Consider the following 15,397-nt stretch of genomic DNA (forward strand, 5'->3'; position numbering starts at 1 on the left):
GAAAAGAAAAGCTTGTTGTTGGCATTGATTTAGGCTACTAAAATGAAAGATTTTTGTGTCAAATTATTTAATTTGAAGTGGGGAGTTCATATTAGGTGTTTTTGCACCTTAAAAGTTTGTGAAAAAATAGATTTGAGCTCGAGTTGATTTTTTGTTTCGGGTTGAGTTTAGTTTTCTGGGTGGTTTTTTAAGGCTATGAATGAATTTGTCATGGTTTCTAGGGTGTTTTGGGTAAAAAATGGATTGCAAAAAAGGTTTTTCAATAAAAAAAGTATAGACTCTGATTTTCCAGCTACCACAATGACCAGAATCTGGGCAAAATTGGCGACATGTTATCTGTCTTGACAGGTGATGTGTTATTTGTTGCTGGCATGACTGCTAGACTCAAACACTTTGGATTTGGCATGGTTGTCCAATATATTGGGTCTGACATGGCTGTCAGACCCAAGACGCCTGGGTCTGACATGGTTACCATAAAAATATAACTTTAAAGAATGCAATTGAAAATAGATAAAGTGACGTGACCGGTTAAAAAATTAAAAACTAGAAAAATAGAAAAAACCTCATCTCTTTTATTTTGTTCAGAAGACCTCTTTTAAATAATATTGATTTTTTTTTATTATGCATTTAATTTTTGAAGAGGTTTTTCTGGTTCATCTATGATTTTGTTTTAATCTTTTATACAGATAAAAATATATTTTTTAAAAATAAAAAATATTTATTTTCATATGATATTTTTTATAAGTGTAGTCTTACATGTTATTCCTTTTGTCCTTTTATTTTATTCAATCAATTTAATGTTTTATTTTTCAAGATTAAATATCTTGATTTATATTTGTCTCTTGGTTTTTCAAGTTTTATTTTTATGTGTCATTAATAATTTTTTATTTATTTATTAGTACACATAACTCTTAGTTTATTTGATTACATGTATGCATCAACTTTTTAATTTGTTACATTTTTTGAACTACAAAAATACATTGAAATACTTGCATATATATATTTTTTTATGAAAAATAAAAATACTTGACTCGCGGCGGAGCGTGGGTCACGTAGCTAGTTTTTTACTATCACCTGCTATGGTGGTTCATTGTTCATATACTTTAGTTTTTTCTTTAAAAAAAAAATTTTGTTTTTAATTCTACGTTTAAAATATTTTCTTTTAATTTTATTTTTTAATTTTGAGTTTGTCATCATAAGTTCTATTGATTTACTTTCTATAAGGATATTTTTGCATTATTAAACAAAAATCCTTGCATTTGGTTAGTTGATGCTCAATTTTTATAAGCGTTTATTTTTGTTATCGTATCATTAAATAAAAAATAATTTTAAAAAACAAAGTTTTTAAAACTAGTAGAGTCTATAATACATGTCACAAGTTTTGTGAGTTAAATTATGAAGCCTGAGTTTCAATATGTCACTATTTTAATATTAAAAAATATATCATCTTAAATTTTTTAAGGCTAAATCATATTTTCACTGATCGTCTATGTTATTTTTGAATCTATCAAGTCAACGAAGTTATCTAGAGTCAACTTTTATGTGAGTTAATTTTAAACACTAGCTAAACAAGGAGTTGGGTTGAAAAGTTTCAAAGTTAACCTTTTGGGTTGAGTTTAATAACAATACAAAATATTTTTTTTAAAAAAAAAATCTCATCTTCCAATTATTTTTCTTTCAATTGAATCATTCTTGGCTTTTTTTTTGTTATTATTAATTTTATTCGAAGTCTCAAATTAGCATATCAACATTTGGTTGATATTTAATTTTTCAAGTGTCTATTTTTGTTATCACTTCATTAAGTAAAAAATAGTTTAAAAAATAAAGTTGTTAAACTCGGTAGAGTTCATGATCTGGGTTATGAGTTTGACTTGTTAAACTGTGAAATTGGGGTCATTATAACATATCAATGTCTCAATATAAAAAAAACATCATCTTGAAATTTCTTTTAAAATCAAATCATGTTTTTTACCGTTCATTCAGATTGTATTTGGATTTGTCGAGTTGACCGACTCACGTCGAGGAAATTCTCATACAATTTAATTTGAAATCAAGCTAGGTAAGAAGTTGAGTTAGAAGTTTTTAAAGTTAACCTGCCGGATCGGATTTAATAACAATACCAAATAATTATTTGTGACGTGGATATTTTTTAGGTTAAGAAAAATAAAATTAATTTAACTTACAACGCAACGCAAGTCAGGAACCTAGTAATTGTCTATATAATAAAAAATGAAGTGTTTGTAATACTATATTACTATTTCAGTATGTGTTTGGCACCATAGTAGTTTTGTGATTACAGTTTTAAAAAAATAGGTTTAAGGAAACAATTTTAATCGTAATTTTAAAAAACCAGGTTTTAAAAAATAAATATTTAGTTGAAACTACTAAGAAATTGATTTTTTGCATGCAAAATAAATAAAATATAAAAAATAATTTATTATCAATCCAATAATAAAAGATAAAATTAAATAAAAATCCTACTTTAAATAATAAAATTAAAAAAATAATAATAATTAAAAGAAAACAATTCACTTTAACCAACAATCATTATCACAGAAACTACATAGAAAGACTTGAATCTCACATGGTTTGCTTTTTTACTGAAATCAATTATCGGGGCTTGATTGATTATTTCACTTGCCAAACAAAACGGTCTGCCCAAATAAGTCTCCGCACCGTCCGAATGATGATTAATACATTGAAAGTAAGCTGGCATTGCCAGTACATGTTGCCATGAGGTCTATAATGTCAATCGCACCGATCGATTTGTCAACAAATTCGAAGGCATTGACTGAAACATTGACCGCAATTTGTCTCCAAACGTGAAGGCTTAAACAAGGTGCAGCAAAGACCTTTCCGAACCGGCGGGCAAATGTAACGCCCTCAAAGTCTCCGATCCAAAGCACTCCATCCTCATCGATCTGGTCTTGGATCCTCCAACCTCGACGGACACACGTAGTTCCTTTGTAGTCTCTGGCCCATGATTGAGAGAGTTTAATGCATTGACTCGGTTGTTTTCTGAGTCAACGAGGCTTTCATGAATCAATAAATTTAATATATTTTTAAATAAATAATATTTTGAAAATAATCACTATAACAATACAAAATATTATATAAGTCTATCATGCATTTTATTTTTCAATTATATATATATAAAAAAAACTTGAGTGGAAAGAGAAAACACACCACAATACCTCATCAACTATCCTATATTTTGATGCAAGAAAACTTTCTCCTATCAAGATACTACCAGAAACACGTGCGGGGAAGTTTCCTCCTAAAAAATACTCCTAGGTTGTGTGATGATGATTTGTAATGTTAAATGATTTTTTTTCTTTTCTTCAAAATAGCCATTTTTTAGAATTTTATTCAGATTTATTAAACCAACCTTTACAAGGCAAATGGATTGGGAGGGTTATTCCATTTTTTTTAAATAAATATATTAAAATAATATTGTTTTTAATAAAAAAAAATTAGCAATTCTTTTATCGAGATTGAACTGGGTCACATGTAAATTCGGGTTTTTTTTACCATGGTAATTCCTTTCGTCATTTTTCTTCGATCCTGGGTTTTATAACTATCATTTTTTCGAAACATTTTTTTTTTAATTTTGAAGGAAAAAAAAGGGAAAAAAAGGAAGCTAAAATGCAACTTATAACTCGCACTGCACTGACCCATTCTAACACTTATATTTCCACGCCAAAAATCGTCTTCTCTTCATTCGAAAAACAAAACCTTCTCCCACCACTCCGCAACCAGTGCCATGGCGGTCACAGACCTCTTTGCAGGGGAGATAGCCACCGAACTCCTCAAATTGCTATTTTCAATATCAAGAAAATCCCGCCCATGTAAATCAAGTGCAGAATCTTTAATGGCAAGCGTAAACGAACTCGTGCCTATAATTCAAGAGATCAAGTACTCCGGTGTTGAACTCCCTTCCAACCGCCAATTCCAACTCGACAGTCTCTCTCGCACTCTCACTGAAGGCCTTGAGCTCTCCCGCAAAGTCTTAGCTTCAAACCGCTGGAACGTCTACAAAAACCTTCAGCTAGCAAGAAAGATGGAAAAGATGGAAAAGAAAATATCCACGTTTATCAACGGACCTTTACAGGCACATATATTAGCTGACGTGCATCACATGAGGTTTGAAACTACAGAGAGGTTCGATAAGTTGGACTGGTCAGCCAAGAGGCTAGAGGAGAGGATAGGGAACTTGAAGATCGGGTTGGGAGGTGGTGGTGGTGGTGGTGTTGGTGGCTGGATGGACGAAGCGGTGAAGAGAGTGGAGGAGGAGAGGAAGTGGGATGGGAGTTTTGGGCAAAATTTTTATCTGGGGTTGGGGATTGAAGAAGGGAAGAGGAAGGTGAAAGAAATGGTTTTTGAGAGAGAGATTTTCAATGTTGTTGGAATTTGTGGGATTGGTGGGTCAGGCAAAACTACTTTGGCTAATGAAATTTGTAGAGATGATCAAGTTAGACGTAAGTTTTCAAGATTGTTTCTTTTCTTTACTATGTATGTGTGTGTGTCTTTCTCTCTGCCATCTGCTTAATTCAACTTCAAAGAAAGGATACGTTCTTCTTTTTTTGAAATTTATTTGCTTTAGATTGGTTTGCTACTGGCCCAAGGAATTGGTGTTTAGCATATGATCGTTCTTCTATTTTAGACGAGAGAGCTTTTGATTGACTCTCTTGATCTTGATTTCTTTCAGGTCACTTTGAGAACAGGATTTTGTTCTTGACAGTATCACAGTCTCCGAACGTGGAGCAATTGAGGGCGAAAATTTTGGGGTTTATTACAGGGGCTGATGGAATGGGTGGTATGGGCAATGATTTGGTCCAAAAATCTAGTTTTCAATTTGAATGGAGAATTGGAGCCCCAGCGTTGATTGTTCTTGATGATGTGTGGTCAGTCAAGGTGCTTGAGCAGCTCATTTATAAAGTTGCTGGATGTAAAACACTTGTGGTTTCGCGTTTCAAATTCCCGACAGTTTTTGATGCTACTTACAATGTCGAATTGTTGAGAGGAGATGAAGCAATCTCCTTGTTTTGCCACTCTGCTTTTGGAAAGACATCTATTCCACCTGCTGCTGATTCAAATTTGGTCAAGCAGGTAACTTTCAACTCTCTGTTCTCCATTGGTTACAAAGTTGAGATTGAGTGATGGATTTCGAAATTGAGTAGTTGGTTACTTTCTTTGCCAATTCTAATGATCATGTGTTTGCTAGATCGTTGATGAGTGTAAAGGCCTGCCCTTGGCTCTCAAAGTGATTGGAGCTTCGCTAAGGGACCAACCTGAAATGTATTGGGCAAGTGCCAAAAAGAGGCTGTCAAGAGGTGAACCTATTTGTGAGTCTCATGAAAGCAAGTTGCATGATAGGATGGCCATTAGTACCCAGTTCTTATCTAAAAAGGTCAGGGAATGTTTCTTGGATTTGGGATCCTTCCCTGAAGATAAGAAGATCCCTCTTGATGTTCTCATCAATGTGTGGGTCGAGATACACGACCTTGATGATGAAGAAGCATTTGCAATTCTTGTTGAGCTATCTGACAAGAATCTTCTCACCCTGGTGAGGGATGCACGGTATGTTAATAAAGCCAAGTAACTACATTGATCTTATTTAAGAAGGCATGATCCTTCTTTCTTAACCCTTTGATTGGTTAATCTGCAGAGCTGGAGACAAGTATAGCAGCTACTATGAGATTTGTGTGGTGCAACATGATGTGTTGCGGGACCTTGCTATTCATTTGAGCTCGTGTGGAGATGTAAATGAGTGCAAGCGATTACTTATGCCAAGAAGAGAAGCGCAGCTTCCAAAGGAATGGGAGAGAAATGCGGACCGACCATTCAATGCTCAAATTGTTTCAATTCATACTGGTATCTTCATTGCTTTTCTGTTTGCTTTGTATTATATAAGGCGATTAACCCATGCAATTTAGTGAGATTATAGTCTTAATTTCATTTTTCCAATGCCTACTTTTTCTTGATTCTGTTAAATAGGTGAAATGAATGAAATGGATTGGTTCCGCATGGATTTTCCCAAGGCTGAAGTGCTCATCCTGAACTTCTCTGCAAATGAGTTCTTATTGCCTCCTTTCATTGATGACATGCCAAAGCTCAGGGCATTGGTAATGATAAATTACAGTACAAGCAACGCAATCGTTGGCAACTTCTCCGTTTTTTCTAATTTAGCTAATTTGAAGAGCCTTTGGCTTGAGAAAGTATCCCTTGCTCGATTATCTGAATTTACTGTCCCTTTAAAAAAATTACGAAAAATATCTCTAATCCTGTGCAAGATAAACAACAGCCTTGATGATTCTGTCATAGACTTATCCCACATATTCCCTTGTCTCTTAGAGATTACAATCGATCACTGTGAAGATTTAATCCGGTTGCCCTCCAGCATTTCTAGGATGCAATCACTCAAGAGTCTGAGTATCACCAATTGCCACAACCTAGAGAAACTGCCTCCCAATCTGGGCAACTTAAAATCTCTACAAATTCTAAGGCTGTATGCTTGTCCAACCCTGAAAATGCTTCCCCCAAGTATATCTGACCTAGTTTGCTTGAAGTTCTTAGACATCTCTCAATGTGTCAATTTGAAAGCTCTTCCTGAAGGGATTGGTAAACTATCAAGGTTGGAGAAGATTGACATGAGAGAGTGCTCACTGATGAAGCTGCCATATTCTGTTGCATCATTAGAGTCTTTACGTGTAGTAATCTGCGATGAAGATGTTTCTTGGTTATGGATGGATTTGAAGAAGGTTAATCTTGATGTCCAAGTTGCCGAAAAGTGCTTCAGTCTGGACTGGCTTGATGATTGTTAATTAATTGTAACTCATGCCTTATGTATATAGCTCATTCAAGTAAAACTGAGCAGCATAGCTTCTTATTTTCTTTTTCTTTTTTTTACTCTAAATCTTTCTTCCTCCCGCATCACTTGTCTATTATATATAAATTTGTCTCCTCTTTTCCTGTGAAAACATCTGTTCATGATTTGGTTATGAAAGCTTTGCACAAACATTGACCACTATTTCTTAGTTAGAAAACGTCTGCCATTTCAACCAATCTGCAATCAAGGAGTGCAGGAGCCTGGAAAAGGAAGAAAACGCTTGTCTCGGGCGGCTGCTGAGGAGCATAGAACATAATTCCAAGTCCATTTTGTTTCGTTAGCTAGCATCTGGGACCTGCAGGTCTAGTTGGATACTTGGATTTGTCCTGCGATTTAGAAAACGCGGGAAGAGATAGACTGATAGATAGTTGAATGCCGCGTGGACCCCATGAAAGATTCGTAATCCGTCACTCTCAATGTTAGCTCGGCACTTGAATGGTAAACATCTACTTTAGTCAATCTCTTGACTTCTGTGCAACGTACCTTCCCAGAACTTTACCTGGTGGTGGAAGCTTTTAGTTTAAAATGACAGAAAGCCCTTTCTTTCTTATAAAGAAATCTTGAAATAATTGAATATGTGACCAGCTGGGAACCCCTCTCTCTCACGTATAATTGTTAGATCTGATTCGGAATTTGACCCAGTTAAGAGCTTAGATTGTCGCCGGCGGTCCAACAAAGAGGCGATGTAGTTGCCTCTTTCTTTCCATTACGAAAGACACGCTTCGTCAGCTTGGCTGGATTTAAAAATAATATTATTTCAAGGAATAATGGGTTCAATGTTGTTTTTTAAAATAATATTTTATTTAATATATATATATATATATATAAATAATATTTATTTATTTTTAAAATTTATTTTAGATATTAACACATCAAAACAAACAAAATAAATAAATTTTTAAAAAATAATCTCAAGATCTAATTAAAAATAAGTTTAACTACACTTCGAAACGAGAGATTTTAGTGAGTTTTTTTTTTAAATCTTAAATAATATGGATTTAGAAAAAAAATAAAAAATATATTTTTTTAAGTCTACTCAACTCGCATTTAATTAATTAAGCCAATAAAAAAAAAACCTCAAACCGAGTTTCCAGTTTCACTAATTAGATCAGTTGGAATTTAATAATTATGATTAATATTAAACTACTAAAATTTTCAGTGGAAGGATGAAGGTCACCAGAAGCCCACTTTGTTTGGTACGCAAGAATTAAAAGGTTAAATTTTCGTCGTGTTAGGCGAGCCAGGAAGAATTGCATAGAGATCAGTATCCTCCAATTAAAATGAAGATGGCACCTCCACCTTGTACGTCTCAGTTTTGATTAAATCAAGAACTCCACTGTTTCCTGTTTGTAATTGTGATTGTGAAATTTTTTATTTAAAAATATATTAAAATAATATTTTTTATTTTTTAAAAATATTTTTAATATATAAAAATATCAAAAAAATATTAATTTAAACTGAAAAACAATTAATTTTTTTTAAAATATGAAAAAACAGGGCCTCATTCAGGCCACAGACTTTCCATTGAAGGTGATTCGAGTCCCCTCCCATCCAACTTCACTAGTAAATAAAATGCCACATAATTGGACTGAAAACCTCGAATTGCCTTCCATTGATACGAGGATCTGCTCCAAATGATACACGTGAGCATGACATGGAGATGATACCATTCGGACAAAGAGACAAGAGAAACTATAGACAGATGCTCAAGAAGGCACCTGTGATCATGGCCGAGGATGAGAGGATTTTATATTAATAATAATGAAAGAAAATCTGACGATCATCTTATGGAGTATCGGTACAATTCAATATGGTTTATATGCAGTTAGTTCTCTTCATTCGTGGGGGGTCTTAAATCTACAAAAAAATTGCTTCTGCATTCTGCTCACAGGGACTTCTTGATTTCACAATGCGCTTCCTGTGGTTAGCAGCCCGAGACAGTAACAAAACCTTGTAGTATTGAGACCAACGGAGATGAGTCAAGAAGACGGCTAACCTGCCAACGTAACAAAAGGGAAAACTACAAATCGATGGCTAATGGTTACAGTTCTTTGGAGCAACGTATAGGGCTCATCATCATAGATATTAAAATGGAATTTGCTCACAGTATATCTAATTAATATACAAGGGGGTGGAGTTTTTTTTCAAAGATATCTGGTGGGCATCCACTCATTCATCCTGATAGGCATACTGTAGTACTCGTCACTTCTACTATCACCCTTCCTGTTCTGGAAAGGCTTCCACCATGGAATTCCTCGGTCGGTGGCGTTCTTCTTTGCTTCCAATAGGTTATCAAGCAATGTCCCAACAATCATTGCTACCGTTGGAGGTGATGAGAAAACTGTATTCAATATGTCATTGAACTGCAGAATAAAAAAGTATACATGTTATTCAGCCAGTATGAGTGGAAGTCATAAAGCTGATCATCCTTTATGACCCTCATTCATCAAGTCCGAAAGCATCCGCCAAACATATATATTCCTCATTGCATATTGGTATAAAAGGTTTTTTTTTACGATTTCACATTAAAATACTAGATGGTGGTAGTGGATGAACAACACAGAGGAGTCATATGATGCCCAAAAAATGCAGGAAACCAATAGGATAAGGCTTGTGAAGTTATAATGCGACTTACCCATCCACCATCTGCTCTAACTGGTCCATGTCCATCCCCAGTGGTGTTGCTGACAAAATACTGTGGTATCGATATCCCAAGGAACAAAGCCAGACCCAAAACATAATGGTTTCTCATGGAATTATTGTTTGAAAACTGTATAAATGAAATCCCAATTGCAGCTGCAGGAAAGGAAAACAAGAACAAATCACACTCATCGAACAGATAACATGTGATTACAACAAAATAAAATTTCAAAACCTACAAAATCACTCACCAACGATGCCATATAGCACACAGTATGCGGCAGCAAATATTGCCAGAGGAATAGACGCGAACAAGGCACCAAATTTCCCTGAAAGATGCAATGTACCACAATAAAAATGAATTTGGGACCTTGTGCAATTTTCTAACGGGACTTATGATGGATATTGAAGACATACCAAAGATGGAGAAAAAAAACATGAAAGCAGTTGAAACCTGCACCACTCTTCGGCTCCCTATGTGTGTAAGTCCAAGAAGCCCAACATTTTCGCTGCAATATCATTTCATCAGTCAATGAAACAGGCCTCTGCATTTTAATAGTGATCATAAAACACTGGCATTTTCCCCTTGTAATCACCCACCACTCTACAGAGGATTAAGACTTTTTTTCCCAAAAACACACAATCCCCCTATGTGTAGGCTGATATATGTGAGAAAAGCTTAACTCTAAAGCGGTTAGCCTGAAAAGATCATGAATATCGAAGCACCAATGAAGAAAGCGTTGCCACCCATAGATTCAGCATTTGAGATAAGATTAAATATGCTAAGCAAACTATAGAAGAAAGAAGTGTGTAATCCAGGCAAGGCCATTTTACTCGTATCTCACTTCCAGGATTTGTTTCTTTAAGAGGAAAATGCACTATAAACAAATTGCCAGCGACTCTCATCTGTAACCTCAGATACTTGGGTTCTACTGGAAGAGTAAAATAAAGAAAAGTAAAACGCTTAAATTCCAATGGAACTCATTACTTGTCCATTTAATGGCAAACTTTTCCTACTGGTCTATTAAATGAGGACGGGCTCTTGGTCAGAATGTGATCATCTATTCCTACTGTGCCATGTAAAATATCTGTGGTAGATGCAGGAAGCAGTTGCACTGGCAAATCCTTCACATAGCAGCTGAGACTGCAGTACCTCAAATATCAGATAATTAAGCATATAATAGCAGCAGCAAGTAGAAGGGAAAAAAAAAAAACGCAATCCCTTACACAGATGCAGTGGTGCCAACAGCAGCACCAAAAATCCCATTAAGCAGCAAGCCAACACCCTGTATTTAAAAACAACAACCGTTAGGTGTTGATGCCTTGCTTTAAAAGGTGTGTGTGTGTGTCTGGGGAGAGAGAGAGAGAGAGGAAGGCATAGCTCTCAGAGACTTGACCTGTAGACCAATACTTCGGCTCAGAACATGAGCTGGGGGGCTCGTAGCACCTGCAAGCCGTGAAGCAGCAAAAAACGTTCCAGTTGACTACATCAAAGTAGATGGACTGGTTAGGAAAATAAATACTTAAACAGGAAATTTCCCACTTCCATCAAAGAAATAGAGAGGTCAGAAACCATATTAATAATCATAAAGGGTTAAAATTAGGAAATTCACATCAAAGGCCCTGTAAGTTAATTAAAACCTCACAAAGTGCCTCCAGAATAAGTGGAAGACAAAAAAGGTATTTCTGAAATGGTGAACGAACCTCTGCAGATGAAACAAGTGCTGCTCCAATCATCCCGAAGACATGACTTGCTCTAAATTTAGGTGCACCCCATTGAAACGGGTATGGGACTCTAACCCTAAAAAAAAATGCAAACAAATGATTCTCAATTAACAGGGTACTTTAACTCTTCCTTTTTCTGAAAAAATTATGAACTCTACCACACCTACAAAGATAAATAATCCAAAACCAATACCATGGAGAAGATGATACAAGATATGATCGGTCTGTGCGGCAACTCTGTTTAGTTTGATACCCCACATTGTTGTAAGCACCAGCAACAGTGAGGATAGCAGCGAAAGCCCAAATAATACCAATGCAGATGAGTAAGCCAAACATCTCAAGTACAGGATGGACACTGGGATGGAAACGCTTCAAATACTGCGGCAAATATCAGGATTTATGATCTTCATATCAGGTGGATTCATATAATTAACTTAAACATTCTGAAGAAGGTATATTACCTGACAAATGACTAGCACAATCAGCATAGGCAGGCCAAGCTCAACACAGTTGGCAAGCTGTATAGAACATAAGAAAATCATTTGTTATAATCAATCTATCACTTTCACCAACCAGTATTCTTCATTTCATTAAGTGAACTTACCAGTGGAAAGCCCCTCATAAACAGACCAAGACCCACAACACAAACCACAGGTACAATAGTAATGGGACTAAAGAACCTGGGAACATCAAAACAAAGAAGTAAAAATATCACAAAACAATATAATAAAGAGAACCTGCCGAGTTTCTATACTAGAACTCGAGCTGCTGCTACTGAACGACAAAATTGTAAGCAAGAAGATGAGTAGAACGAATTCTAACACAAGATTATTATCAAGTTACCTTGTTAAAGTACCCCATCCTTTGCTATACCCGAGAATGATGTTGACAAAGGAAGAAACAATCAGTGATCCTTGTATAGTTCTCATAATGTCTACAAATCTCTGCAATCGACCACATCATTGCAACCGGGGAAAAAATGGTGATCGGGGAAATATTAGAATAAATCATGATTGCAGCTAAAAACAAACTAGTCAACAGACTAATTAAGTAAGCTTAACAATTATTACATCATGGTCTTTTGAGAAAGTTTCATCATTGTAATCTCTGATGATTGATAAAACTGGCAGTACAAAAGCATAGGAAGGTCCCATCACTGTGGGAAGCCGTGTTCCAATCATTGTCTGAAGCAGTGTATTGATTCCTGACATGAACACCAACGTTTGAATCACACGGGCAGCATCACCCTGTTCACGGTAACACCAAGACCAGATTAAAAGATAAGCACCTGCCAATTGATATATAAATCATCAAAAAAATTCAGACGTTAGATAAAACGTACAGGTTCGCCGCCCATTTGAGTCACAAGAGTACGTGTAATCAAGACCGTAGTTCCAAGCATCACAATGTAGTGTTGGAAAGCCAGCAGACATGTCTGATCTGTGGTTAATTACAAGAATCAGACACTTGATTTCGTTGGTAAATATCCACTTAGTTCAAAAATAATTCTGAATACTAGCTGTTAAATCTACATATGTTATTAATAACAGGAAGACCACCAGGATTTAGATATAAAAATAATTAAAACTTTCAGAAATTTAAAAGAGAATCAGAACCAAAGGTAAGAGATAGATGGTGGCGTGCATAAACTATAAATTTTATTTTAACAAAAAAACTGACCATAGCAACTTTTTCTCATAATTGAATAATCAAAATTTGAATAACAAAAAAAAAAGCTAAAAGAATTTTATATATATATATATATATGAATCACAAAAAGGCAAAAAGATAAGAGAACATATGAATCACAAAAAGGTAAAAAGATAAGAGAACGAACACCAAGGAGGATTGGACTGGATGCAGTACTGGAGCTGGTGGAGTTGCTCAGCCGGAGCCCAAGAGGGACCTTTTGAAAAAGCAAGTGATGATGGAGGTGGTGCTGCTGCTGCTTGTGGTGGCGGTGGCTGCTGGTGGGTGTGAGCTGTTTCTCCCATCTTTTTTGTCGCTTACTGTTCACTCTATCTCTTGCTCAGGTTGCTGTTAACTGATCACAACCAGGCCTTACAACACCATAATATATTTTAGTAGCTGTAAACGAAATATGACAAGAAGAAAAGAAAGAAAGTCCCTTTAGCGACCTTCCAAGAAAAGAAAATGAATAGATTAGCAGAAGCAGCAAAACGAAAACTATATTTAGGATTAAGCAGTTAGATAAAGATCCATTAAAAGAAGAATACGAAGGAGATTGAGAACGAGAAAATTATTAAAATTTGGAACCTAGGATTACGTTAAGATTGTCGCCGTCCAAGGTGCATCTATGCCATCTAAGCACTGAGACATAACATAACATAACATTTGTCGACGTATGAGCAGAGCACGTACGTGTGGACCCTTCTCTGCATTCTTCGAGGATCGAGATGCTTTCTTTCTACCTTGTTAAGTTCTGACAATCTTCCTGTCTTATCACTCAACTATCTTCTAACGAGCCTATGATAGGCAAAAGAAAAAATCTAGGCAGTTTTTATATGTATATATATCATAGCAATAAGATACTGAGAGGGCGAAAGTTGCATGTAGAATGATAGGTATTCTTGTTTTATAATTTTTTTTTTAAAAAAAATATATTTTAATATTAACATATTAAAACCATTTAAAATAATAATAAAAATTATTATTTTTTAAAAAATATAGTTAAACAACAAAAACAAATACTTTCTTACAGTCAACAAAAACTCACATAAAAAACATAAAGAAAGAAAGAAAGACAATCACTAATTTTGGAAGATATTTTTCCATCCATCGAGTACTGTCATGTAAGTAAATATCTTAAATCCGGTTAATGACATGAACTTTCATGTAATTGGACGGTCCAGTCAAAGCTGCCTTTGAGTTTGGTGCCATTTAAGGTTCATTTTTCTAATTAATCTTCATTTTTCTTTTTGGTTATAGACTTTGCTGGTTTATTATTTTGCGTGTTATCTCCTGGCTTGGAACAAAAAAATTTAAAATTTAAATATAAAATAATAATATTTATACCATTTATAATTTTTTGATATTATTATTAAACTCGATATAATAAATTTAATTTTTTTAACCTCAAGTTTTAAATTAAATTATATATATCATTCAAACTATTACTATTTTAAATTTTAAATAACATCATCGTAGAACTCTTCTCGTCGAATGAAATCCTCTAACACCATGATAAACCTTTTTTATTTTCAAAACCGGTGTCAACCAACCATTTTCTTTTTCATTGTTGTTTTCATGCTAGTTTATCTCTCTAGTTCAGGAACTAAAAAATAAAAAAAATAAACTTATGAATTAAAATAAAAATTGTTATTGATGTGTAGCAACCATATTCTCTGTATGTTACATATTAGTCCTCTATAGAAATGTATGGTTGAAAAAAAAAGTTTGAAAATATAAAAAAAAAAGCACTCAATTCACTATTTATATAAATAGAGAAACTGACTCCACGCCATTTATTTGTTGTTTTGTTATTTAATATCTTAATCAATACCATTAATATTTTTCTTTTTTAATTCTCCTTTTGTTCTTAAACTTGTATTGAATATAGAAAACTCAATTTTAGAGTATTTTTTATAGTTTTTTCATTGTTTTTTAAATAAAAAAAATAAACAATACAAATTTTATATATATATATACAAGCACTTTTAACAATGTAGGTAATTAAAATTATTTTTTTTACATATTTTCATTTTTAGTCTGTCTCATAAATTTAATTTTTATTGTAGACATAATATAATATTTTTTAGTTAACAATATAATTTTTTATGGTAATTTTTAATTTGAATTAAATAAAATTAATTTTTTATAATCAGAACACCTTGAATATAATCTAATTAAATGCCTATTATAAGCTATGGTTTTTATTTTTTATGAAAAATAATTTTAATTTACATGTATTGTTTTAGAAAAAAAAAATCATGTTTTTCTAAATTCATGACTATCAGAAATATAATTTTGATCATTTCTTCCCATTAGACAGCATACTCCTAGGCATATACTTTTTTTTCACAGTAAATTAGACCCTAATTAAAACAGTAGAATTCAACTTTTAAAACCAACTTGGTCCAAAAGCTAGGTTTTCATATGGTCCATTGAAGTTTTTTGTTTGGT

At 34.1% G+C, this 15,397-nt stretch overlaps 2 protein-coding genes across 5 annotated transcripts; one reads left to right on the top strand and one right to left on the bottom strand.

The window, feature by feature from the left end:
- Positions 1-3,672: 3,672 nt before the first annotated feature.
- On the top strand, positions 3,673-6,980 carry LOC18104948 (probable disease resistance protein At4g33300). Its single transcript, XM_006374942.3, has 5 exons — positions 3,673-4,478; positions 4,709-5,109; positions 5,225-5,580; positions 5,669-5,874; positions 5,998-6,980. The coding sequence occupies exons 1-5, from the start codon at positions 3,764-3,766 to the stop codon at positions 6,822-6,824; spliced, it is 2,505 nt and encodes an 834-aa protein (XP_006375004.1). The 5' UTR covers positions 3,673-3,763; the 3' UTR covers positions 6,825-6,980.
- A 1,636-nt stretch (positions 6,981-8,616) lies between these two features.
- Positions 8,617-13,771, bottom strand: LOC18104949 (nucleobase-ascorbate transporter 3). 4 transcript variants are annotated; one of them, XM_024585092.2, is made up of 15 exons: positions 13,532-13,771; positions 13,092-13,342; positions 12,597-12,694; positions 12,325-12,501; positions 12,098-12,198; positions 11,859-11,934; positions 11,716-11,772; positions 11,448-11,632; positions 11,234-11,330; positions 10,927-11,013; positions 10,757-10,815; positions 9,947-10,038; positions 9,781-9,858; positions 9,525-9,685; positions 8,617-9,252 (listed from the first exon to the last, which is right to left on the bottom strand). In XM_024585092.2, exons 2-15 carry the CDS (start codon positions 13,246-13,248, stop codon positions 9,034-9,036), a joined length of 1,644 nt encoding a protein of 547 aa, XP_024440860.1. In that variant the 5' UTR covers positions 13,249-13,342; positions 13,532-13,771; the 3' UTR covers positions 8,617-9,033. The 4 variants fall into 4 exon arrangements, with proteins under 4 accessions (XP_024440860.1, XP_006375005.1, XP_024440859.1 ...); XM_006374943.3 differs by having other exon boundaries at positions 13,542-13,753; XM_024585091.2 differs by having other exon boundaries at positions 13,092-13,392; positions 13,542-13,753.
- Between the last annotated feature and the right edge of the window lie 1,626 nt (positions 13,772-15,397).

The sequence above is a fragment of the Populus trichocarpa genome, chromosome 14, assembly GCF_000002775.5.
Source record: "Populus trichocarpa isolate Nisqually-1 chromosome 14, P.trichocarpa_v4.1, whole genome shotgun sequence".
NCBI classification, from domain to species: Eukaryota; Viridiplantae; Streptophyta; class Magnoliopsida; order Malpighiales; family Salicaceae; genus Populus; species Populus trichocarpa.

What these genes read in the sequence shown, in the direction of transcription:
- LOC18104948 (XM_006374942.3), top strand. Translation starts at nt 3,764, where the DNA reads ATGGCGGTCACAGACCTCTTTGCAGGGGAGATAGCCACCGAACTCCTC. An exon ending in TAGAGATGATCAAGTTAGAC is followed by an intron (nt 4,479 to 4,708) that starts GTAAGTTTTCAA and finishes GATTTCTTTCAG; the next exon opens with GTCACTTTGAGAACAGGATT. An exon ending in ACCCTGGTGAGGGATGCACG is followed by an intron (nt 5,581 to 5,668) that starts GTATGTTAATAA and finishes GTTAATCTGCAG; the next exon opens with AGCTGGAGACAAGTATAGCA.
- LOC18104949 (XM_024585092.2), bottom strand. Translation starts at nt 13,248, where the DNA reads ATGGGAGAAACAGCTCACACCCACCAGCAGCCACCGCCACCACAAGCA. An exon ending in CCAGTCCAATCCTCCTTGGT is followed by an intron (nt 12,695 to 13,091) that starts GTTCGTTCTCTT and finishes AATTAACCACAG; the next exon opens with ATCAGACATGTCTGCTGGCT. An exon ending in GTTTTTTTTCTCCATCTTTG is followed by an intron (nt 9,859 to 9,946) that starts GTATGTCTTCAA and finishes TGCATCTTTCAG; the next exon opens with GGAAATTTGGTGCCTTGTTC.